The sequence below is a fragment of the Hevea brasiliensis genome, chromosome 10 (assembly GCF_030052815.1).
Source record: "Hevea brasiliensis isolate MT/VB/25A 57/8 chromosome 10, ASM3005281v1, whole genome shotgun sequence".
Lineage (NCBI taxonomy): Eukaryota > Viridiplantae > Streptophyta > Magnoliopsida > Malpighiales > Euphorbiaceae > Hevea > Hevea brasiliensis.
In genome coordinates, this window is record NC_079502.1 from 94,706,281 (window position 1) to 94,727,045 (window position 20,765).

Sequence of the window (20,765 nt, forward strand, 5' to 3'; positions counted from 1 at the left end):
ATATATATATATATATATATATATATATTCTACTTTTTTTTCCTCCTTAGGAAACCATTTCTTCTCATTCTCATTACTCAACAGGCAGTTAAATAAGCATCTAACCAAGACCAACGCTTTACAATCTTACATATTGAAATGGAAGTTCTACATAAAATTAAGGCGTTGTTTGGTAGAGAGTAAGTTAATTTAAGAACTTAATAAATTTAACTTATTTAGTTAGCATTTTATTTTAAAAAAAAAATCACTTTTTGTCATCTTGATTTTTTTTTTTAGAGTAATGTCTATATATCCTCACTTCAATTTTTATTTCTACTCATAAATCAAAGCTTCAACCATTTCCTATCTTTACTTTAATGAGAACTCTCTTTCTTGAGTTTGGGGGGCAATTTAGAGGATGATTTTAATGGTCCCTAATCTATTTGTTTCTAGTGTTGGCTTTAGAAGAGTGCGAATAAGTGGTGGCAGAGCACGTGCCATCAAAGCCCATGTAAAATTAAGTCTTTAGGATAAGATTCCACCATCCCTTTCTTAATGTCAAAAATGAGATCATAAAGTTAGGCCTTTTTGAGGTGCCCATCCACCAAGCAAAGGAATGGGTTCCCAACCCCACCATTAATCAAAGCAAAATTACTCATAAAAAAATCTTCATAAATGTATATGGCCCTTGTTTCTCTGTTACTATTTACTACTAAACCTCAATTATGCAGCTTCTTGTATAATTATTTTATCTTATTATTAGCTCAATCCTGTCATGTCTAATCTTGTCTGCCCCACAATTCTGTAAGTAATGGGTACCACCAAGAAAACACTTGGAAAATTTCTTCACCAAACGAATTTTTAACTGTTAATGATAATTATTATATGTCAAATTATAATTTGGCAGATGGAAAAGATTGGCAAAATCAGTAAACAGAAACATCTGAATTGCAAATTATGATTTATATCATTATTTGTTGTTTCTTTATACATTCTAAGTGAAATCCATTTTGTCCATTCTTTTTATTTTTCCCCAAAGAGAGTTCATAGAAAAGGCAGAGGTTGGTGTGCATAAACACAAAACAACTGTTTTGCCAATGAATTGGCTCAGTACTAGCATGATTTTGCCCTAAAGTTACTGATTTGTGTTCCATTTTACCTTTCAAGACAATGGACACTAATCAATTTGTCAGTTGATGAATTAGAAGTTAAATTTGTTTATTCTTTTGGCTCAAATTAAACTCGAGGCTTTGTAATTATAGAGATGACTTTAATAAAGTTCTCATTGATTGAGAGTTAAAATTTCATTGCTTACAACATTAAATCTTATTTTTTATGGCGAAATATTTGTGAACAAATTATTTTGCCACTAAAAAAGCAGTAATGATCAATCGTGGGAGGTGAAATACGGTCATAAAATCAGTAACATTTGTGGGGTACGATATAAATTCGCTGAAGAAGAGAGGAGGGGACATGATTAACTCCTCTGGGGAAGAGGGAAGAATGATTAACTCCTCTGGGGAAGAGGGAAGTAGAAAGCCGCTTCATGCAAGCAACCTCTGAAATAGAGTCTATGCCTAAAATTCCCCCCCTCTCTGCACCGTTTAGATATCATTTTGTGTTTTCAGGAACAGTATACTGTGTCTCATCCGACACATGGTGCAGAAACATGCCTGTAAATAATGGCAAAATTACAGTATGAAATTGTTACTTGTATTAAAAATGTGGGTCGTTTTTAAAGTGGTTAACAATGTTGTCAAAATTCTGATGGTTGGCTCAGCCTGTTAATCCAATTTAACCCTTCCAACATTTGCTTCTTCTGGTCATCTTACATAGACTGTTGGGCCTAATTCCCACTTCTTACCTACCTGTAATAGTTGCTGTTACCAGCTTTTGACATAAAGAAAAAAGCTAAGTCTTTATTTAGAGCTTTGTTACGACATTTTCTTTTTCTTGCTTTCACTTTCAATGCAGAAAAGATGGGGATTTTAAAAGAAGCAATAAGAAAAGGAAACAGGAGCTTTTGTTATTATAATACAGATATCAGAAAGAAAGAAAGTGAGACTTTCCTAATCCTGGCACGTTCATCGAAATAAATAGCAAATTAAACTTAGATCTTTATCAGCATTAGCATTGATTAATTAATAGTCTACGTACCTTCTTAATTGATAACATGGGGACAAGCAAAGCTGCCGGCCACAGGCCATCATAAAAAGGCCTTAAAAACAGAGAAGGAAAAAAGAATGAGAGCATGATGATAGTTTCCAGACTTGAGATCATAGTGCATTACTGTGTTCGTGGTTAGATGTCTAAAATTCTAGAATTTCATGAGTAGCTAGCTCTGCAAAATCTCTATTGACCATGCAATCTTTTTTTGCAGTTTTCTTTTCCAAATACAACACCAGGACAACAAAGAAAAGTAGGAAACAACAGGGAAGCTGAGAAGAGAACGAGAAACAAGAAACCCATATTTGCAGGGACTCAAACATGCATGGCTTGGTGCTAATAAAGCCAATGGCAAAACCACAAAACTGTACTGAAATTTCTCATTTAGATCCAAAAGATTTTGAGCCAAAAAAAACAAAGATGGACAATTTTTAATGGGATCGGATATAATTTCATGCTTTTTAATTCGGTTGCTTTAGTTATAATTTCATGCCTTTTAATGGGTTCGGATATAAGCACACAATTAAGAGGTGCGTAGCTTAAGTTATGCAAATCAATTATATAAGTGACTAATACTTATAAATTAATTAAAGCTTATAATTATTCAAAATTTTAAATAGTTACGTATTTAGTTAAAGTGTTTATAAGTGACTGTTAAATAGTTAATGTGTTCGATAAAAAATAACTGTACATTTATTATTAAAATAATTAAAAAGAATATTAAATGAAATTTATGATAAAATTTTAAAAATTAAATAAAGATAATATAGTAAAATATTTGATTAAATTAACTTATAAGCATAAGACTTATAAGCACCAAACTAAAAAAAATTAAATCTCCAACTTATTTTTTTTAGCTTTTAAGTTTAATTTATAAATTCAAAAATTATTATGAACAATCAGATCAACATATTTTTAAAATTTATAAACTGATTTGATCAGTTTATAAGTTAAAATAAATATTTTTAAATTAATAAGAAATCCAAAATAATTAGAGAGTAGATTTTTTATGTCAAGTTAATTTTCATTTTAAATAATAACTATAAAAGAAAAGAAATGTTTAAAATCATTATAAATAAATAAAAAAAACCATTCATCTTTGTATTGCCTTTTTTTAGTATGGAAATTTGAAAAGTGGATAGCTAACTTAACTGTATCAAATAAGTGATATATTTCTAATCATTAAATTAAATTAAATTAAATTATTTTAAATTATCTTTAATAATTATCAGTTGTTATTAATGGGCCAATGGAATTTCCAATCTTAATTTCCTGAAAGTGAAGTATGATCTTCTTGGTTCTTAAACCCCTACTCCACCATGAATGGACAAAATGAGGTACAAAAATTTATGGAAGTAGCTGAACTAAAACCTTTGATGCCAATTTGCCCCCATCATCACTCATCAAACTACCTTAATACAATATAACACAGCATTTAATACTTTAAAGGACCAATAAAAAAAAAAAATTAAAATTCTACTTTTTTTTTAATTTCTCTATATTAGGAGGTTCATTAATTATTTGTTGGGTCACCTTACAATATCTACCATCACTGCTGATATATATGAATGTTGTTATTATAAGTTTGATTTTACGTAAAAATAAATTTAATAATTATTAAATTAAATATTAAATTTTTATAATTTAATTTAAAAAATATGATAAAAACTATATTTTGTTTTTTTATGAAAAATAAGGTGATTTTTAGATATGTTTCTACTAATAAAATAATTTTTTTACTATTAATATTTAAAAATTTTAATAATTTAAAAGATATTTAATATGACTTATAAGTCAGTCAAATCTACTTATAAGTAAAAAGTTATAAATAAATTAGCGTTAATTTGACTTATAAATTAAAAAAATACTTAAAATAAGTGATAAATCATAAAAATATTTTATTTATAACTTATCTATTATTTCTAAGATTTTTTTTAACTAAGTAAAAGATTATATTATTTTAATAATTTTTAAAAAATTAACATTATTCTCATTTTAATAACTACAAAACTTAATTACATATCCTTTATAGTAATTTTAATAAATTAAATTATTTTTAAATACCTATTAACCAAATGTTTAAATTATTTAAAAGTTATTCTTAAATAATTTTATCAAATAATTAATTAATTATTTTAATTTAACTCATAAGTTAAAAAATATATTTTAAGTTAAAAATTAAAAGTAAATAACCAATACAAACACATTTTTATTCTATCGTATTTTATTTTTTTTAATAATTTAATCTTTTTAATATTTATAATAATTTAATCCCTTAGATTTAAGCTAACTATTCCGATATTGCAATTGATTAACATTAAATTTTAACAAAATGACTATTTCATTCACAAAAATATATTTCATGTACTAATTTATTTTTTGTAAAAAATAAAAAAATAACTTGTAATTTTATCATAACTTAAAGATTAATTTGTAAAATACTCTTAAATATTTATATCTAAATTTATGTAGATACTTTAATTAAATTTATATAATTTTAATATAATTATTAAATTTAATAATTATAAAATTTATTTTTATATAAAATTAAATTTATATCAAATTGCCTAAAAAAAAAGGTCTAAATTTAAGCGTTGGAGGAGTAAATGAATACTAAAAATAATCAACACAAACAGAGTAGTCAAATTTTAAGCGGTGGAGCAATAAATGAAAATTAAAAATCATAATAGTGAACCCAATAATGATGATGTGATGCTATGACATTAGTAGTAAGGGCCCTCTACAATAAATCTGCCCCTAATTCAACAAATTAAATTGCCATTGTTAAATATTAATTCATATTTTAAAAATATGTGCCGTTAAATAATTTGTTCATCTGTTGCTACTACATTAGCTCTTTTTTCTTTTTTTTGTTAAGTCCTTTTTATTTATTTATGCCATTAATATATTTTTAATGTATTTAAATTAAAAATTTTAAAATTTCAATAATGTAAGAGAATATATTTTATATATATATATATATATATTAAACTTCAACGAGTTAGTATAAATGATAAAAGACTTCATACTCTTACGTAAAGTCAAATATTCAATATTTTTGAAAACTCATGTTACTTGTTTTAATGAATTATTGTAGGATAAAAATGTAATTTAAAAATTTTTATTTATTATAATAAATTTTTCTTACCTAAATTTAATTCATTATGAATAGAAGATATAAATATGTATTTAATAAATAAATTTTATTATATATTTTATATTTTTAATCTATAATATATTGAATTCAATTAAGAATTTTCTTATTACAATAATTATATATAACAAAATTTAGTGTCTCTTGATAACAAAATTTTTATATAAAATACATGAGAATCACGTACTTTTATTTTAAATTTATAATAAAGTAAATTGAGATAAATATTTACCAATTCACCAAGTTTCCGGGCAAAAACAAGTTACAAAAACAGTGTAATAGTGAACAAAACAGATGTGAAAGTCAATCTAACAGAAATAGTACTTACTATTACCAATATGCAGCTCCACCTAATTATGCTATTCTTTCTGGTCCCTATTTCTTGTTTCTTAAATGTGAGCACAAGCCACAAGGAAGGTGAAGTAAGAGTAAAGAGTCTAATTTATTCCTGCAGAGTTGCCCGAAAGGGCATTTTGGTGGTGAGAAATTTTGTTTGGTGAGCTGTGTATTTTTGTATCCGCTGGTCTAGTTCCTTATTTTTTTACAACTTCCATCACATGGCTTCATGAATCTCTCTCTCTCCCCGATTGTAGTTTTTCATAGGAGAGATGTGGGATTACTCTGAGAAATCATGAATTCCCAAAGGAATAGCCTCCATATATGGTGGACGATTCTTGCACTTATTCTCTTATTTCTTGCAGTCCAATCTTTTGGGCTCAACACAGATGGTATTCTCTTGTTTTCTTTCAAGTTTTCTATTCTCAGTGACCCTTTCCGTGTTCTTCAGAGCTGGAACTACTACGATGAGACTCCGTGTTCCTGGAATGGAGTGACCTGTGGAGCTCCAGGAATAGACGCTGCCTTCTCTCGTGTCACTGGCTTGTCTCTCCCAAATGCTCAGCTTCTTGGTTCAATCCCTGCTGAACTTGGTATGGTCCAATACCTCCAAAATCTTGATCTTTCCAACAATTCTCTCAATGGGTCTTTGCCTTTTGCCCTTTTCAACGCATCCCAACTTCGGTTTCTTGACTTGTCTAATAATATGATCTCTGGCGAGTTGCCAGAGACTATAGGTTCCTTACAGAATCTTGAGTTTCTTAACCTGTCTGAAAATGCCTTGGCGGGAACCTTACCCTCTAGTCTCCCTACCCTCCATAATCTAAGTGTTGTTTCTTTGAACAACAATTACTTCTGTGGTGGTCTGCCCAGTGAATTTGGAGCCGTTCAAGTTTTAGATCTTTCTTTCAATCTCATCAATGGATCTCTGCCTCAAGATTTTGGTGGTAGCAATCTCCATTACTTGAATATCTCTTATAACAAGCTCTCTGGCCAAATTCCACCAGAATTCGCTTCACAAGTCCCGGGCAATGCCACTATCGATCTCTCATTCAATAATCTGTCCGGAGAAATTCCAGATTCTAGCGTTTTCTTGAATCAGAAAGCCACTTCTTTTATTGGGAATCCTGATATCTGTGGCAAGCCATCAAGAAACCCATGTCCAATTCTTTCTTATCCGCCATCCTCTTTTCCGAATGTATCTTCCCCTACTTCTCCAGCAATCGCTGCAATTCCAAAAGCAATACCTGCAACCACCCCACCAGGTCATGCAGCAACCGGGTCTCAAGGGCTTAGGCGAGGAACCATCATAGCGATCATAGTTGGTGACATTGCAGGGGCTGCAATTCTTGGCATGCTTTTCTTCTATGTCTACCACTTAAAGAAAAGGAAGAACATCGAAACCACGCTCAAGAAAGAAACTAACAATGCAAAGGATACTTGGTCTTCCTCCTCAGAATCAAGAGGGTTCACAAGATGGTCATGTTTACGCAAAAGAGGGGACGACGAAGAAGAATCCGATTCTACAAGTTCTGACAACGACGACGACAATCCTAGAAGTCTCGAAAATCAACGGCCACAAGAGCAGGAACAACACAAAGGAGGCACATTAGTGACGTTTGACGGCGAAAAACAGCTCGAGCTCGAAACTTTACTCAAGGCATCAGCTTATATACTGGGCGCAACTGGCTCTAGCATAATGTACAAGGCCGTTCTTGAAGATGGGACTGCACTTGCGGTTCGTAGAATAGGTGAGAGCCACTTAGAGCGGTTCAGAGACTTCGAGACCCAGGTCCGTATCATAGCCAAGTTGGTGCACCCAAATCTGGTTCGAATTCGTGGGTTCTATTGGGGGGTCGATGAGAAGCTCATTATCTATGATTTCGTCCCCAATGGCAGCCTCGCCAATGCTCGTTACTGTGAGTTCTCTTCAGCTCTACTCTTCTACGCCTCCTCCTCATTTCCTGTCGGTTTTACGTGTGCGCATGTTAGTGAATTGCTACTGTTTCTACTAACGTGAACCTGGAATTGGAGTCTTTGACGGTGGAGTAGGTGCAGGTTAAACCTTTGTTTTTAATGCATGGGATGGGATGAAGTCAACTGCCTGATGTGGGCGTATTTGTTATCGTTAGCCTAACGGTGTTCGATAGCTATATACACTACCCATAGTTCTTGAACGCATCACTTTCTCAAGAAATTGTTACGTGCATTCGGTGGATTTATATTATATTTTATAATTATATAAGATTTATTTTTCTTATTATAAAGAATATTTATTTTTTTATAAAAAAAATATTTTTTAGTATTTTCAATATTTCTAATAATCAGCCTGCTTTCTCTTACAGAAAGCAATTAGCCTTTGTTATTATTATTTTTTTAAGAAAAATTGCAATTTAATTCTTATATTATAGAAAATTAAAGAATTATTTTACTTTATTTTTTTCTCTTTTAAGTTGCTAGTAATCTACCTGCTAATTTGCGCCTGGTGCATGTTTTAGGGAAAGTAGGCTCTTCACCTTGCTATCTACCATGGGAGGTCCGGCTCAAGATTTCTAAAGGAGTAGCCCGTGGGCTGTCTTTCCTCCATGACAAGAAGCACGTGCATGGAAACTTGAAGCCCAGTAATATTCTTTTGGGTTCCGATATGGAGCCTAGGATTGGAGATTTTGGGCTTGAGAGGCTCATGACTGGTGATTCAAGCCGTAAATCAGGCGGATCAACCAGAAATTTTGGTAGCAAAAGGTCCACAGCCTCTCGGGACAGCTTCCAAGACTTCTCACTTGGGCCCAGCCCGAGCCCAAGTCCGAGTTTGATAGGAGGTTTATCGCCTTACCATGCTCCGGAGTCGCTGAGAAGCCTGAAGCCCAACCCAAAGTGGGATGTGTATTCATTTGGGGTTATGTTGCTAGAGCTACTAACTGGGAAGGTTATAGTTGTGGATGAGTTAGGCCAAGGAAACAATGGCCTGTCAGTTGACGATCATAATCGGGCAATAAGGATGGCTGACGTGGCTATTCGAGCTGATGTGGAAGGCAAAGAGGAGGCCTTGCTGGCTTGCTTCAAGTTAGGGTACAGTTGTGCTTCTCCAATCCCACAAAAGAGGCCAACAATGAAAGAGGTGCTGCAAGTCCTGGAGAAAATCCCATCTTCTTCTTCATCCTCATCATACTTGTATGGTCACTAATGAGAGAAATAATTATTAATTAATTTATAACATATTTTTTAAATATAATTAGAAAAAAAAATTAATTTGGTAGAAATATGTGTCAACAGCTTTGTTTTTATTCTTAAACTGAAGCCATCTTTAGGGTTGAAATGGTCAATCACACATAAATGGAAAGACCAAAGTTGTCTATTTTACTGTGGCTTGTAAGTAAGCTTTTGATGATGCATAGAAATGCAAATAAAAGAGGCTAATCAATAAACAATAATAATAACAATAATTATTTTCTCAAGAAATAGCAATAATTAATAATTAATAAGGTGATAGTTAAACTCCGTTTATTTAATGAAAATATAAAAATTATTTTTTACTATAATTTTTTTAATAAAATATTTTTATTATTTAATATAATATTAAAATAATAATATGTATTCATCTATTACATATATATAAATATTTTTATATTTTAATAAAATTATTAAAATCTGAAAAATGACTTACTTTTTAATAACAACCAAAACTATTATACCTGGCCATGTCTTGGTTGGAATCATTGTAGCTTAAATAACTGATAATTATAAAATTATAAAATATTCTATGTTATGTAAGAAAAAAAAAAGTAGTGCCACATATTGACAAAAAATTTAAGTATTTTTTTTTAAAATATGAATAATAAATCCATTAAAAATTTTGTTTGATGGAAAGTTGTCAATTATATTGGTCAATTGAATTTTAATAATAAATTCAAGGATAATTTATAGTTTAATCTCTATGATGAAAACTATAATTTAATTTCTTTGTTTCTTATGACAAATAAATTAATTTCTGAAATATGTTTCGATTAATAGAATGATATTTCTATTAAAATTCTTTGGTAGCGAGTTGAAATCATAATAGTTTAATCCATTATATTTTAATTTTATAACAATCTAATCTCTATAATTTTAATATTTATAATAATCTAATCATTTAAATTTAAATTAACTGCTTCAATTATGATTTATTAACAATAAATTTTAATAAAGAGACTTTTATTAATAGATATATATCTTACATACTAATTTATTTCTCACAAAATTAAAAAAAATTAAATTATAATTTTTAGTATATTTTAAAAATTAAATTAAAAAAATCCTAAAATTAAATGATATGTTAGCATATATTATTTTGTCCAAAAAAATTTTTTGTTGTGAATGAGCTATAATTAATTTATAAAAAATAAAATAAAATATACGATAAGAAACAATTGTCTTTTTCTTTTTGTTTTATTAGCTCTAATGGAATGGAAGAGATTAGGACGGTAATAATTACTCATATTAATTAAATAATTATTTTTTATTTATATATAAATAAATATTTGTATTTATATTTTAAATTTATATATATTAATTTTAAAAAAATTATATTATAATTTAATAAATATTTTATATTTAAATGTAATTAAAATTTTTAGTTAAAAAAAATATTTCACATTTAAATTTAAATTAATTTTTTTAATAAAAGATTATCTACATCCTAGTTGATGCCACTATGAAAACCAAACAATGCTGAAGTATTACTTTTGGGCTTTATAGAATTGGACCCTCGAACCTTCACTTGAGGCCTTAACCCATATGGCCATGGAACCAAACGAGCCTCACGAACCCTAGCCGCATGAAAGGGGGAGGACAACGGCTAGTCGGCTAGGTCAGCGTGTCAGACCATTTTGAATTGAGAGCCAAAAAGTGCCCGCTCTTCTCCCATTTTAAATTCTCCCTCTCTCTTTATCTCTCTCTCTCTCTCTCTCTCTCTCTCTCAATCTCTCTTCCCCACTAGGAGCGTCCTCTCTCTCTCTGGAACGCAGAGATTTAGAAGCCCACACTCATAAACGGAAAACTAGGAAAATCAGATATGGCCACGACTATCGGGATGATGGATTCGGCATATTTCGTCGGTAGATCGGAGATCCTCTCGTGGATCAACACCACTCTCCAACTCAATCTCTCCAAAGTCGAAGAGGTCTACACTTATTCCTTTCTTTACAATTCAGCTCTTTCATTCTTTTTTTTTTTGGCCCTAGTTTATCAGTTTCGGCGAAGAAATTCCTCTGACTTTTTATGGATCTATCAATTTTAGGCCTGCTCCGGTGCGGTTCACTGCCAGCTAATGGACTCTGTTCATCCAGGGATCGTGCCTATGCACAAGGTCAATTTCGATGCCAAGAACGAGTACGAAATGATCCAGAATTACAAGGTCCTTCAAGATGTCTTCAACAAACTCAAGATCACTAAGGTTTGTTGCATTTTTTGCATCTATCATTCTCGGTGCGCTTCAAATTCAATTTTAGATGCATCGATTGCTTTTACGCCGGTTGATTTTTTTTGTCATTTATTTTTTGCATCCATTTGGAATTTGTTTTTTTTTTTTTTGGGACTTTAGCACATGGAAGTGAATAAGCTTATAAAAGGAAGACCGCTTGATAATTTGGAGTTCATGCAGTGGATGAAGCATTATTGCGATTCTGTTAATGGAGGCGCTCTCAAGTAATTTTCACTCTCTTTAATTTTAATAATTGTAATTTGTAATTTTATTTAGCTTTTTTTGGTTTATTATCGTTGGCTGAAGTGCGATACAAACTACAGGGTAAGATCTATTGTTCAGTTAAGTTCATCACTAAATGGCAATATTTTGAATATAACATTCCTCGTAGGACCTCGTGTTTCTGTTGTAGTTTCTTGTTCTCTGTTAAATCAAAGCGAAGTCTTTTTCAAATTGTGTAATTTTTGTTATGTGCTGTTGATTTATTGATTAATCAATTGGAAGCTCTGTTTGCAGTTTTTGATACTAGGAATTTTAAAATGCTGAATTGTGGCTTGGCATCTCTAATCCACGTTTTATAGTTAAATTGGGAACAAAACAAGAAGCCAACATTTACCAACGCTGCTGGCAATTTCTTTTCTTTTCTTTGTCTTTTATCTTAACTTGTATGTATTTTCTTTTCACCCTAATTGTTTTTGTACTTTTCAATTTTTGTGATCCGCATAGCTTTCTCACTGTATAATTTTCAATCTTACACCTTATTTTTGATATACCTAGAAGATTTTTCCGTTCTTTTGTCTTGTTAGTAGATTCATATGAGGACACGCATAATTGCTGAGAAAATATGAGTCTATGCATAATTGCTAAGAAGTTATATAAATGCCATTAAGTTTTTTCCTGTTTGCTGCTGAAAGCTGCAGAGTGCGGTATACAGATTATATATTGACTTCATTTCTTATCTTGTATTTGCAAGGGTTATCCTGACAAATAGAATAATAGCTTGCCAAATAAGTTGCCTACTTCAGTTATACTAGCATAGTCAAAATGACTGGTTGGATTTACTTGCTTACTTTCATGGTTAGTTACAATCCATTGGAAAGAAGAGAGGCATGCAAGGGAGGAAAAGAAGCAAGCAAGAAATGTGTGGCATCTCAACCTTCAGCCAAGACTTCAACTGCTGCCCCTAAAGCACAGTCCTCCCACAATGCTCGAAGGAATGATGTGTCCTCTGTGAACTCTACAAATCAATCTGTGAAGGCCTCAAAACCACCTCCTAATCCAGTGCCTGCATATGATGAACAGGTTTGAATTACTGAAGAACTCAAAGCAATTCTTTGAGGGATGTCTAGGATCTAATACTCCTTGGTATGCAGATCACAGAATTGAAGCTGTCAGTGGACAGTCTTGAGAAGGAGAGGGACTTCTACTTTGCGAAGCTGAGAGATATCGAGATTCTTTGCCAGAGTCCTGAGATTGAAAACTCAACTGTACTCCTTCATTTTTGGAAAAATTAAACATTGTTCAATTGACTATGACAAAATGCCAACCTGTGATCCAATGTTTCTTCTCTGCAGGTTGTTGCAGCAATAAAAAGAATCTTGTACGCTGTAGATGATGATCCATCTGTTGTTGCAGAAGCTCAAGCCATGGTATCCCTTCAGCAGAAAGAAGCATTAAGTCCCATTTTTGAGGCTTCATCAGAGGAAAAGATGAATTCAGATTCTCAGAAGCGAAAAAATATTGTGAACTTTGATGTTGATTCTACGGGCATCACAGCATTGTCGCCAAGGCAAAGGCTTTCAGAATCAACTGATGTCCATTGCAGTGGGTCACCTCTTATGACTTACTGATAATGTCCAATCTGAAGATGTAGTTCTAATTACATCTGCTTTACAAACGTTTGTTCAGATACCTGCATTCTCTTCTCATATTGCATAGGTAGCAAGTGATGGACGGTTTATACTTGGCCCTAGCATAGTTTGCAAAGCTCTTTCCGGCAATGTTGTCTACTTAGAAGAAATAACATTGATATTTTGCCCTTCTGCTTGACAATATTCTTCAAATGTTGTCTATATTATTCGCATATAATGAAAACCTTGATTCCTTGAATGAATATTTTGCAGGCTATCCGGCTGTTAATATAATATGTTCAGAGTTGATTTGATTAGTAATTGCGTTAACATGTGATGTACTATGAAAATTAAACAGCCGAAAATATTTTCCTGTGGTGAAATATTCCATATCTAGGAGGAAAGAAAAAATAGTTTCTTTGTTCATGTGTTTTGGGTACTAAAATGTCAGTTTCAAATTCAATTGTTTTTCTTCTAATCCAAAAAAGAAAAGGAAAAAACAGAAAATAAATCAGTTCTCCTATCTCAAACTGGGATCTTAATACTGTCCACATGCTCAGGACCGAATACTCAGAATGTGGAGAAGCTTTGAGAGGAGTGATTAAGGCCATATGAGGGCACATTATTTTATTTCAAATTAATGCGAGATCTTAACGTAGATAAATTTGACATCTACTATTACGATATCAATAGAATTTTTCCCTTATAATTTTTTTCTTTTCATGATTCTCTGTTGTTGGATCTTTTAATTCCCAGGCATACATAATTCTTTGCGGAGAAGTTTACATGAGACAAGAATCGTCTCCTGAAGACCAAGTAATGAATGGCAAGCGCTCTTGGAAACATGAAAAAATATAGAGCTATTTCCTGTTTATACATCTACTATAAACCATTTCTATTCACTTTAAGCCCATTCAAATTGATCACCGTGACCCCCAACATGAACGCACAAGCTAGAAGGGTATAGTCCTGACAAGATTCCTCTTGCATATTAATCCATTGACAAGGATATATAATTATGTTATTTTCATACAATTTGTTACATTTTCTCTTATGCCAGGAGATAGAGACTACAAATGCACAAGGTGATGTGGAGAAAAGGGTTGAAGGTGAAACAATAGATTACCTGTCATCGGCAGGGCTAGGCCAAGGAACGTGATTCACCAGTCCCATCCCAAGGAAAATTTGAACACAAGTGGCATGTTTTGTCTAAAGCTGCAGCTTCTGTGGAATCCACCATGGAGTCTGCCAAGGATGCCATTACCAGAAAATGACAGCTGCAGAATCTGTTTGTAGCTCTCTTTATTATCACTTCTTAACTGAACATTATTGGTGTCTTGATCAATCCTCCATATCAAATTTTGTTCTGTAACTGTTACTTACTTGCCATATATATGTAAAGCCATTTGTTGGGTCTTGAATGGTTTTTCACCATCATTCTGATGCATAAGTTCCTCTTTGCCTTCTATAACTATTCGGCCATCTGAATTAAGCATCTTATCTCTTCTTACTTCAGCTCTATGCCTGATTAATTGTCACAAATGAAAAAAGCAGCAGCAAAAGTAATAAGAAGATATTACTCTTGTGCAAGTTTAATGCAGCTTGTGCCACAATTGATTTATAAATCAACTTATTCAAGAATCTAAGACCCTATCGCCCACCCAGCAAATAATTATATTATGCAATAGTTGTATGTTGATTGATTATGGTGAGACTAATGTGAAACATACATGAGTAATGGTCAGAATAAAACCATTGTACACACCGAATGATTTATCAAATCAGCAAGGGCTAAAAACAAATTAATCAAATCCCAGAAATTGACACCCATATTGCTGATGAGGGCAAGCGTCAGTGTAATAATAAGATTGCTTGACCAGGAAGTCATAAATTCAAATCATAGAAATAACCTTTTCACAATGTAAGAAGACTCTGCATCAGGACTCCAGATAACAACGAGCTGCCTTTGTATCCTCAAATTGACACAAAAGGAGTGCACTGCAAGGCCTTCTTATTCACCAATGTCAATGTGGGACCCATTTACATTCTTTTCGCTGCTCAAGCTCAACTTGGAAACTGAATCACAGCCATTCCCATCCCAATAGCCCACCAGTAGCTACAACCGAAAGCAAACAAAGTTAATTCCCTTTATTCTTCTTCTACATCCTTCAAAAGAATCCTATTCCCCTTCAACTTTATGCCTTAGATGATGTCTCTAATTGCTTATAAAATATGCAGGCTAAGATCTCTTTTTCGTAATTTCTTTCTCCTTTGTGCTTGCAAGGTGCACAATTCAACTCTTCCTTTCTTTTCCACACAGAAGTTTTATTGTAGTTTTCACTCATATAATCTGTTTTTTGATCATATCTTCAATTGAACTAGGTGTAGCAATGGGTTTGGCAATATCAAGGCTCATGAAGATGCTTTTTGCAAGGAAAGAAATGAGGATTCTGATGGTGGGTTTAGATGCAGCTGGAAAAACAACCATCCTCTACAAGTTGAAGCTTGGAGAGATTGTTACTACCATACCCACTATTGGTAATCTCCAATTACTTGCTTCTTGTCTTGCGTATCAATGGCCTTTTAACACTTCTATATCAAACAAAAGTATCATTTCATCATAATTTTTTTTTTCCAAAGTTTGGAAAATTTTCTACAGGTGATGAGAGAATTTTCAAGTTCAAATGGCTAAACTGTTTTATTGATCTGTTTTACTGATGTGTCAGGGTTCAATGTCGAAACTGTTGAATACAAAAACGTTAGCTTCACTGTCTGGGATGTTGGAGGACAGGATAAGGTACCAAGCATGATCATGAGATCATTTGGTTATATAGGTCGTACACTACTGTACTGTGGACAAGCAAAAGTATTTGCCAAAAATATGCACATGATCTCATATTTTCAATTAAAACATCAGGTTGCATGCAAGTATCATGTTCTTTTTCAGTGTGTAAAGAAAAGCTTATTCTTCCTAATTCTCTGATGCATAGATTCGACCATTATGGAGACATTACTTTCAGAACACTCAGGGCCTCATATTTGTGGTGGATAGTAATGACAGGGAAAGGATTTCAGAAGCCAGAGATGAGCTTCATCGGATGCTGAGTGAGGTATGTTACATCTTTCTAAGAACTTGACCAACACTTTGGCAATTTATTGACTTATAGAGATTTTACAAAAATCCCAGAATGATCATCCTAAAGAACCAGAAATTCAATTAGCATGTATATATGGACATGTTGGAGAAATTTTCCTATGATGAATCTACTCTAATTAGTACTTAAACTCTAGGGAGGAATCCTTTATATAATCTCCCTTTCGCTATTGCAGGACGAACTGCGCGATGCAACATTGCTTGTATTTGCCAATAAGCAAGATCTTCCAAATGCAATGACTGTTTCAGAAATCACTGATAAACTTGGTCTGCACTCACTTCGCCAGCGACGATGGTAAAATATTTTACATTCAACTAATCCATAATCCTGGATCATGGTTTAACTGTTGTAACTAAACTAAAAATCAAGTTATGTGTTGCAAATTTAAGGATCAATCTCTCAATTATCAGCACCAGACAGAACTATAATTCTCTGATTTGGTTCAGTTTGTGATACACATACTACCATGATATGTGAGATTGGAAATTGGCTGGTTTAGGTACATTCAAGCTACTTGTGCTACCTCTGGCCAAGGACTCTATGAGGGTCTTGATTGGCTGTCTAGCAATATCTCTAGCAAGGTAAGTTATTCCATATTCTATAAGCTCCATTCTCCTTGTGGAAATATGAATTCAAGAATTTTATGGAAGTATTCAATAGCTGAACAATAATTGTTTGGTTTATAGGGGTAATCCAAGAAGCCGTGGAAGCCCTCAATACAGAAAGACACCTACATAAAGAAAGACTTGAAACTTTCCTATCCTAAAAGAGAAAAGCATGCGACTATAGAACTTCACATGTTATGAATTAATTGTTGTAAGCTGCTGCTGCTGCTACTACTACTACTACTAAAGCATTCTATGTAACAAATTATGGAGATTTGATGCAGTGTGATCAATACCAATATCAATTATTATCTTCAAAATAGTATTATCTTCAAAGGGCAATAAAAAATATGAATGACTCTCATTTCAGAATAATATTATCGAAGGATTTGCATCAACTGGGACCAAAGTTATACTTTGTTCAGAACAAGAAGAAGAAATAATATTTAAACTATGGTTGTGGTGTCACAAAAATTTGTAACCTGGAATCATGCTGCTTCCATGTTTCACAAAAATTTTGCCTATTTACTATTTCTTTTATCTGATTTTCTTTTTTAGTAATATGAGAGGGAGATGGTATAGATGTGAATACCCACATTCAGATAGACTCAACATTAATGACTAAACTTATAAAATTTAACCTGAAAATTTTGCATGAACAATTCGAATTACAATCCTAATTATAGCTGAATATCCGAATCTCAAAATAGCAAAATTTTTAGGAGGATTGAGGCTATTTACTGCAGCTGGTGCATATGAAGGACATCCATTAAAGGCCAGGCTATCATCACAAATTTAATACCAGAATCTAATCTATGTACTTCGGGGTCCCAAGTTATCACAGTTGAGTTCCATTGATACAGCACTTTCCTCCATTAAACTTCTGTTGGCATGTATGCAAGCTATTTATTGTATACAGCTACCAATCATAAAAGATGTGATATAATTCTAACTAGTCCCTATTTGCAGATGATTGAATGTATTTAAAATTTGTCAAGTAATTGTGTTATGAATTTCTGGTCGGAATTTGACAGAATAAATGTCATTGGTCTCTGGTAGGTAAAGTTGTTGACAAAAATGTTTTGTGCAATTGCAAAGTCATTTTGATGACCAGTGAGCTACCTAAAATTGCTTGGACCATATAGCTCTTATTAAATAGAGCTGTGTTGGCTTGTGTTGGCAAGTCTGTGTTGGCGCTTTCCTTTGGTCTAAGCGTCCTACTTCCTGGAAAGTTCACTTCCCAGGAAGTAACTTACCCCCTTGGAGGTAAGTAAGTTACTTCCTAATTAGTGAATGAAGTGGCTTCCTTGACTTGCAGGAAAGTTAAGACAAAATACCAACCAAACAAATTTAATTTATTAACTTTCCGGACCTTGAAATTCCTGAGTTAACTTACCCCATACCAAACAACACTATTTTTTGAATGGTTTCTGCATTTGAAACCTGGAATCCAGTAGGGTATTTCCTGAGATGCACAATTCCATAACATGATAAGACTACTCAACAGTTTGGTACTAAAAAACACTGGACATGGCTAAAGAAGGGAAGGGGAAATTTTGTTCCCCAAAAGGGGCTAGCATCTTCATATGTGGCTCATGAAGGGAAATTGACCGTAAAGGGTAATTTAAAAAATAAAATACTGAAATGGGTTAGATTGTTGGATATTTACGGGAAGGGGGTGAAAAAATAGCGTTTTGACGTGAGGACGCTATTTTGAATAGCATCCCCACGATCACCAGCACACCACTGGCGTCCCAGCGAGCAGGACGCTACTATAAGTAGCGTCCCAGTCCCCTCTCCGTAGCGTCCCAGTCCCTCTCCGCCATGCACCCCATGGGGAGTGGGATGAACAAAGGACGCTAATAAAAATAGCGTCCCGTTTCACTGGAGATTCGGCTACCTGCAGACGCCACGAACAAAGATGCTAATTATATTAGCGTCCGGAGCTACAAGATGCTAATATAATTAGCATCCAGAGCAAAGGACGCTAATAAAACTAGCGTTCCGCGGGTTACAGATGCGTGCTGCAATGGGACGCTATTCGTCCCAACTTCGGATGCTAATATGAATAGTGTCCGGAGTTCGGAGTTCAGGTGCCATTTTGAATAGCGTTCCAGGCGCTGACCACTGACACCCACCCCCTCTTCATAATTTTTGGATTTGTTAGCCCATTTCAGTATTTTTTGTTTCCGATTCACCCTGGTACGGTCATTCACCCGGCTCATGAAAGCATGAATGAATCTGGATTAATACCTAACCTTAGATGTTTTTCTTGGACTGTTGTACGTCGAGAGATTAGAACAGATTTTTGTCCGCTCTTTTTTACCCTCTTTTCACATGTAAATATTTTACTTTGAATAGACTTGAGGCCACTGGCAAACATTGCAGCCAATGCCTGAAATTTCTCCCACTGGTTCTGCATCTAAGAAGAAACAAGAGAGTACTAATCTTTTGACAACTTCTACCAGAATATGTCAAAGGCAAGCTTTTCTCTAGCTGTTTTCAACGACTTTTCTTTACGGTCTTGTTCATAGTTCACCCTCATGTGTACTTTACTTACCGTATTGTTTTATCCTATACATATTTTAAGCTGGAGTGGCATTTATTTACTCATTTCTATCCTATTTTTCATATTATTTTTCCTTTTTCCAAGCATACCAATACCATCTTAACGCAGGTGAAGACGAGAATTATAAAAGAAAGATACACCCATTTTTATTTCTTACAGTGATTCACTGCTCCATGTCTTTCCCTGTAGAATCTTTAAAGAAAATTTTTTGCTCAGCGGTTGTTAAAAGATTGCAATGGCTGAACCCACTTGGGAGACATGGCAGAATCATCAAAATGAGTATGGGGTTGTAATTGTTGAGCTCTGTATACGATGCATTTAGCTCTGGGCAAATTAGTATATTCAGATTATTTTTTTACAGAAAACACTATTTCTGACTCTTGAAGCCCAAGTCACGAGGCTCATAATTGTGCATGCCTGCTAGTGGAATTGGAATGTGTTTTGCCTTAAATGCTTTCATAAAGAAATAGTCATTTTGGTAATGCTCTGCCTCTGCATTCCTACATATATTTAACATAAAATTTCAGGTCTCTTATTTTATAGATATAAATCAACTAGAGATTTATCATTTCCCACAATTGTCTTTGGATCAGAAAGGCAGAAGAAATTCTAAGAAAAACGAATAAAAATTCATTTTTATTAATGACTATCTTTTTTTTCAATCAAAACCAACCAAGAACAAGGAATGGCCAAACTCCAAAATTGCTTTTCACTGGATTGTTGCAGAATCATCAACTTATTACAGTTGCCTAAAGAAATCCAAATTATGTGTAAAATCAGCTGCCTGCCCAGCCATTTAAAATTAGGGTAACTATCACATGATTCCAGAATTATCACTGGATGGGGCCAATTCCCTTAGCTGTTGCATTGATAACACTTTCCTCTCCCTTCTCTCTCTCACGAATTATGCTCACAAGGCATTATTAGCCATGTTAATGGTCAAAATACACCCAAGTTATAAAGCAAAAAAGCAAGGGAAGAAGGCAGGACCACAGGAACAAAGAAATCCTTCACAGGGCCAAGAAGCTCACTCAAGTATACTTTCAAAATCTCCACTCTTCTCCCCCATTTCTACTTTTACAGGTTTGACCAGTTCAAAATAACAGCATGCACCTGAAAATCTTTTATTTTTCCTCAACCTTTTCTTTTCTTGCACTATTTTGTATTTTCCAATATCACTTTTTGATGCAAATAATTCTTCATACAAACTTTACCACACAACCTAAACTTATTCACCACTACGAACTAAAAGCTTAGACTACTCATCTTTACTGGGGTTGCGTGTGGTGTGAGGAATCAAAGATCCACCCATAAATCAACAATTGCTCTCTTTTTTTTTCCCCTCGAGTAATGCAGATGTTCCAAAAGCTTCCACTTTAAACACATCCTTTATTTATATAGGTAAGAACACCAAAACACAAGGCATACCTTAATACTGATGAGTGACCAGACTTGTTCATATGACAGAAAATCTAATTAGGATTCCCCCT

At 33.3% G+C, this 20,765-nt stretch overlaps 3 protein-coding genes and 1 long non-coding RNA gene across 4 annotated transcripts; 3 read left to right on the forward strand and 1 right to left on the reverse strand.

The window, feature by feature from the left end:
* Positions 1 to 5,683: 5,683 nt before the first annotated feature.
* LOC110637107 (probable LRR receptor-like serine/threonine-protein kinase At4g37250) lies at positions 5,684 to 8,995 on the forward strand. The gene is made up of 2 exons (XM_058154466.1): positions 5,684 to 7,554; positions 8,134 to 8,995. Exons 1-2 carry the CDS (start codon positions 5,931 to 5,933, stop codon positions 8,817 to 8,819), a joined length of 2,310 nt encoding a protein of 769 aa, XP_058010449.1. The 5' UTR covers positions 5,684 to 5,930; the 3' UTR covers positions 8,820 to 8,995.
* A 1,567-nt stretch (positions 8,996 to 10,562) lies between these two features.
* On the forward strand, positions 10,563 to 13,205 carry LOC110637086 (microtubule-associated protein RP/EB family member 1C). Its single transcript, XM_021787028.2, has 6 exons — positions 10,563 to 10,796; positions 10,914 to 11,069; positions 11,217 to 11,320; positions 12,179 to 12,398; positions 12,470 to 12,583; positions 12,671 to 13,205. The coding sequence occupies exons 1-6, from the start codon at positions 10,689 to 10,691 to the stop codon at positions 12,944 to 12,946; spliced, it is 978 nt and encodes a 325-aa protein (XP_021642720.2). The 5' UTR covers positions 10,563 to 10,688; the 3' UTR covers positions 12,947 to 13,205.
* Positions 13,206 to 13,945: 740 nt separating this feature from the next.
* LOC110637088 (uncharacterized) lies at positions 13,946 to 15,059 on the reverse strand. The gene is made up of 2 exons (XR_002491463.2): positions 14,857 to 15,059; positions 13,946 to 14,470 (listed from the first exon to the last, which is right to left on the reverse strand). It is a non-coding gene; the product is annotated as an uncharacterized LOC110637088 (long non-coding RNA).
* Positions 15,060 to 15,096: 37 nt separating this feature from the next.
* LOC110637087 (ADP-ribosylation factor 1) lies at positions 15,097 to 17,026 on the forward strand. Its single transcript, XM_021787029.2, has 7 exons — positions 15,097 to 15,230; positions 15,329 to 15,484; positions 15,673 to 15,743; positions 15,937 to 16,056; positions 16,277 to 16,395; positions 16,601 to 16,682; positions 16,788 to 17,026. The coding sequence occupies exons 2-7, from the start codon at positions 15,337 to 15,339 to the stop codon at positions 16,791 to 16,793; spliced, it is 546 nt and encodes a 181-aa protein (XP_021642721.1). The 5' UTR covers positions 15,097 to 15,230; positions 15,329 to 15,336; the 3' UTR covers positions 16,794 to 17,026.
* The last annotated feature ends 3,739 nt before the right edge of the window (positions 17,027 to 20,765 follow it).

Bases quoted from the DNA above. Each gene is read 5' to 3' on its own strand.
- LOC110637086 (XM_021787028.2), top strand. From the start codon at position 10,689: ATGGCCACGACTATCGGGATGATGGATTCGGCATATTTCGTCGGTAGA. The intron at 12,399-12,469 runs GTTTGAATTACT...CTTGGTATGCAG, and splicing joins TGCCTGCATATGATGAACAG to ATCACAGAATTGAAGCTGTC. The intron at 12,584-12,670 runs GTACTCCTTCAT...TCTTCTCTGCAG, and splicing joins CTGAGATTGAAAACTCAACT to GTTGTTGCAGCAATAAAAAG.
- LOC110637107 (XM_058154466.1), top strand. From the start codon at position 5,931: ATGAATTCCCAAAGGAATAGCCTCCATATATGGTGGACGATTCTTGCA. The intron at 7,555-8,133 runs GTGAGTTCTCTT...TGCATGTTTTAG, and splicing joins CCTCGCCAATGCTCGTTACT to GGAAAGTAGGCTCTTCACCT.
- LOC110637087 (XM_021787029.2), top strand. From the start codon at position 15,337: ATGGGTTTGGCAATATCAAGGCTCATGAAGATGCTTTTTGCAAGGAAA. The intron at 15,744-15,936 runs GTACCAAGCATG...TCTGATGCATAG, and splicing joins ATGTTGGAGGACAGGATAAG to ATTCGACCATTATGGAGACA. The intron at 16,396-16,600 runs GTAAAATATTTT...TGGCTGGTTTAG, and splicing joins TCACTTCGCCAGCGACGATG to GTACATTCAAGCTACTTGTG.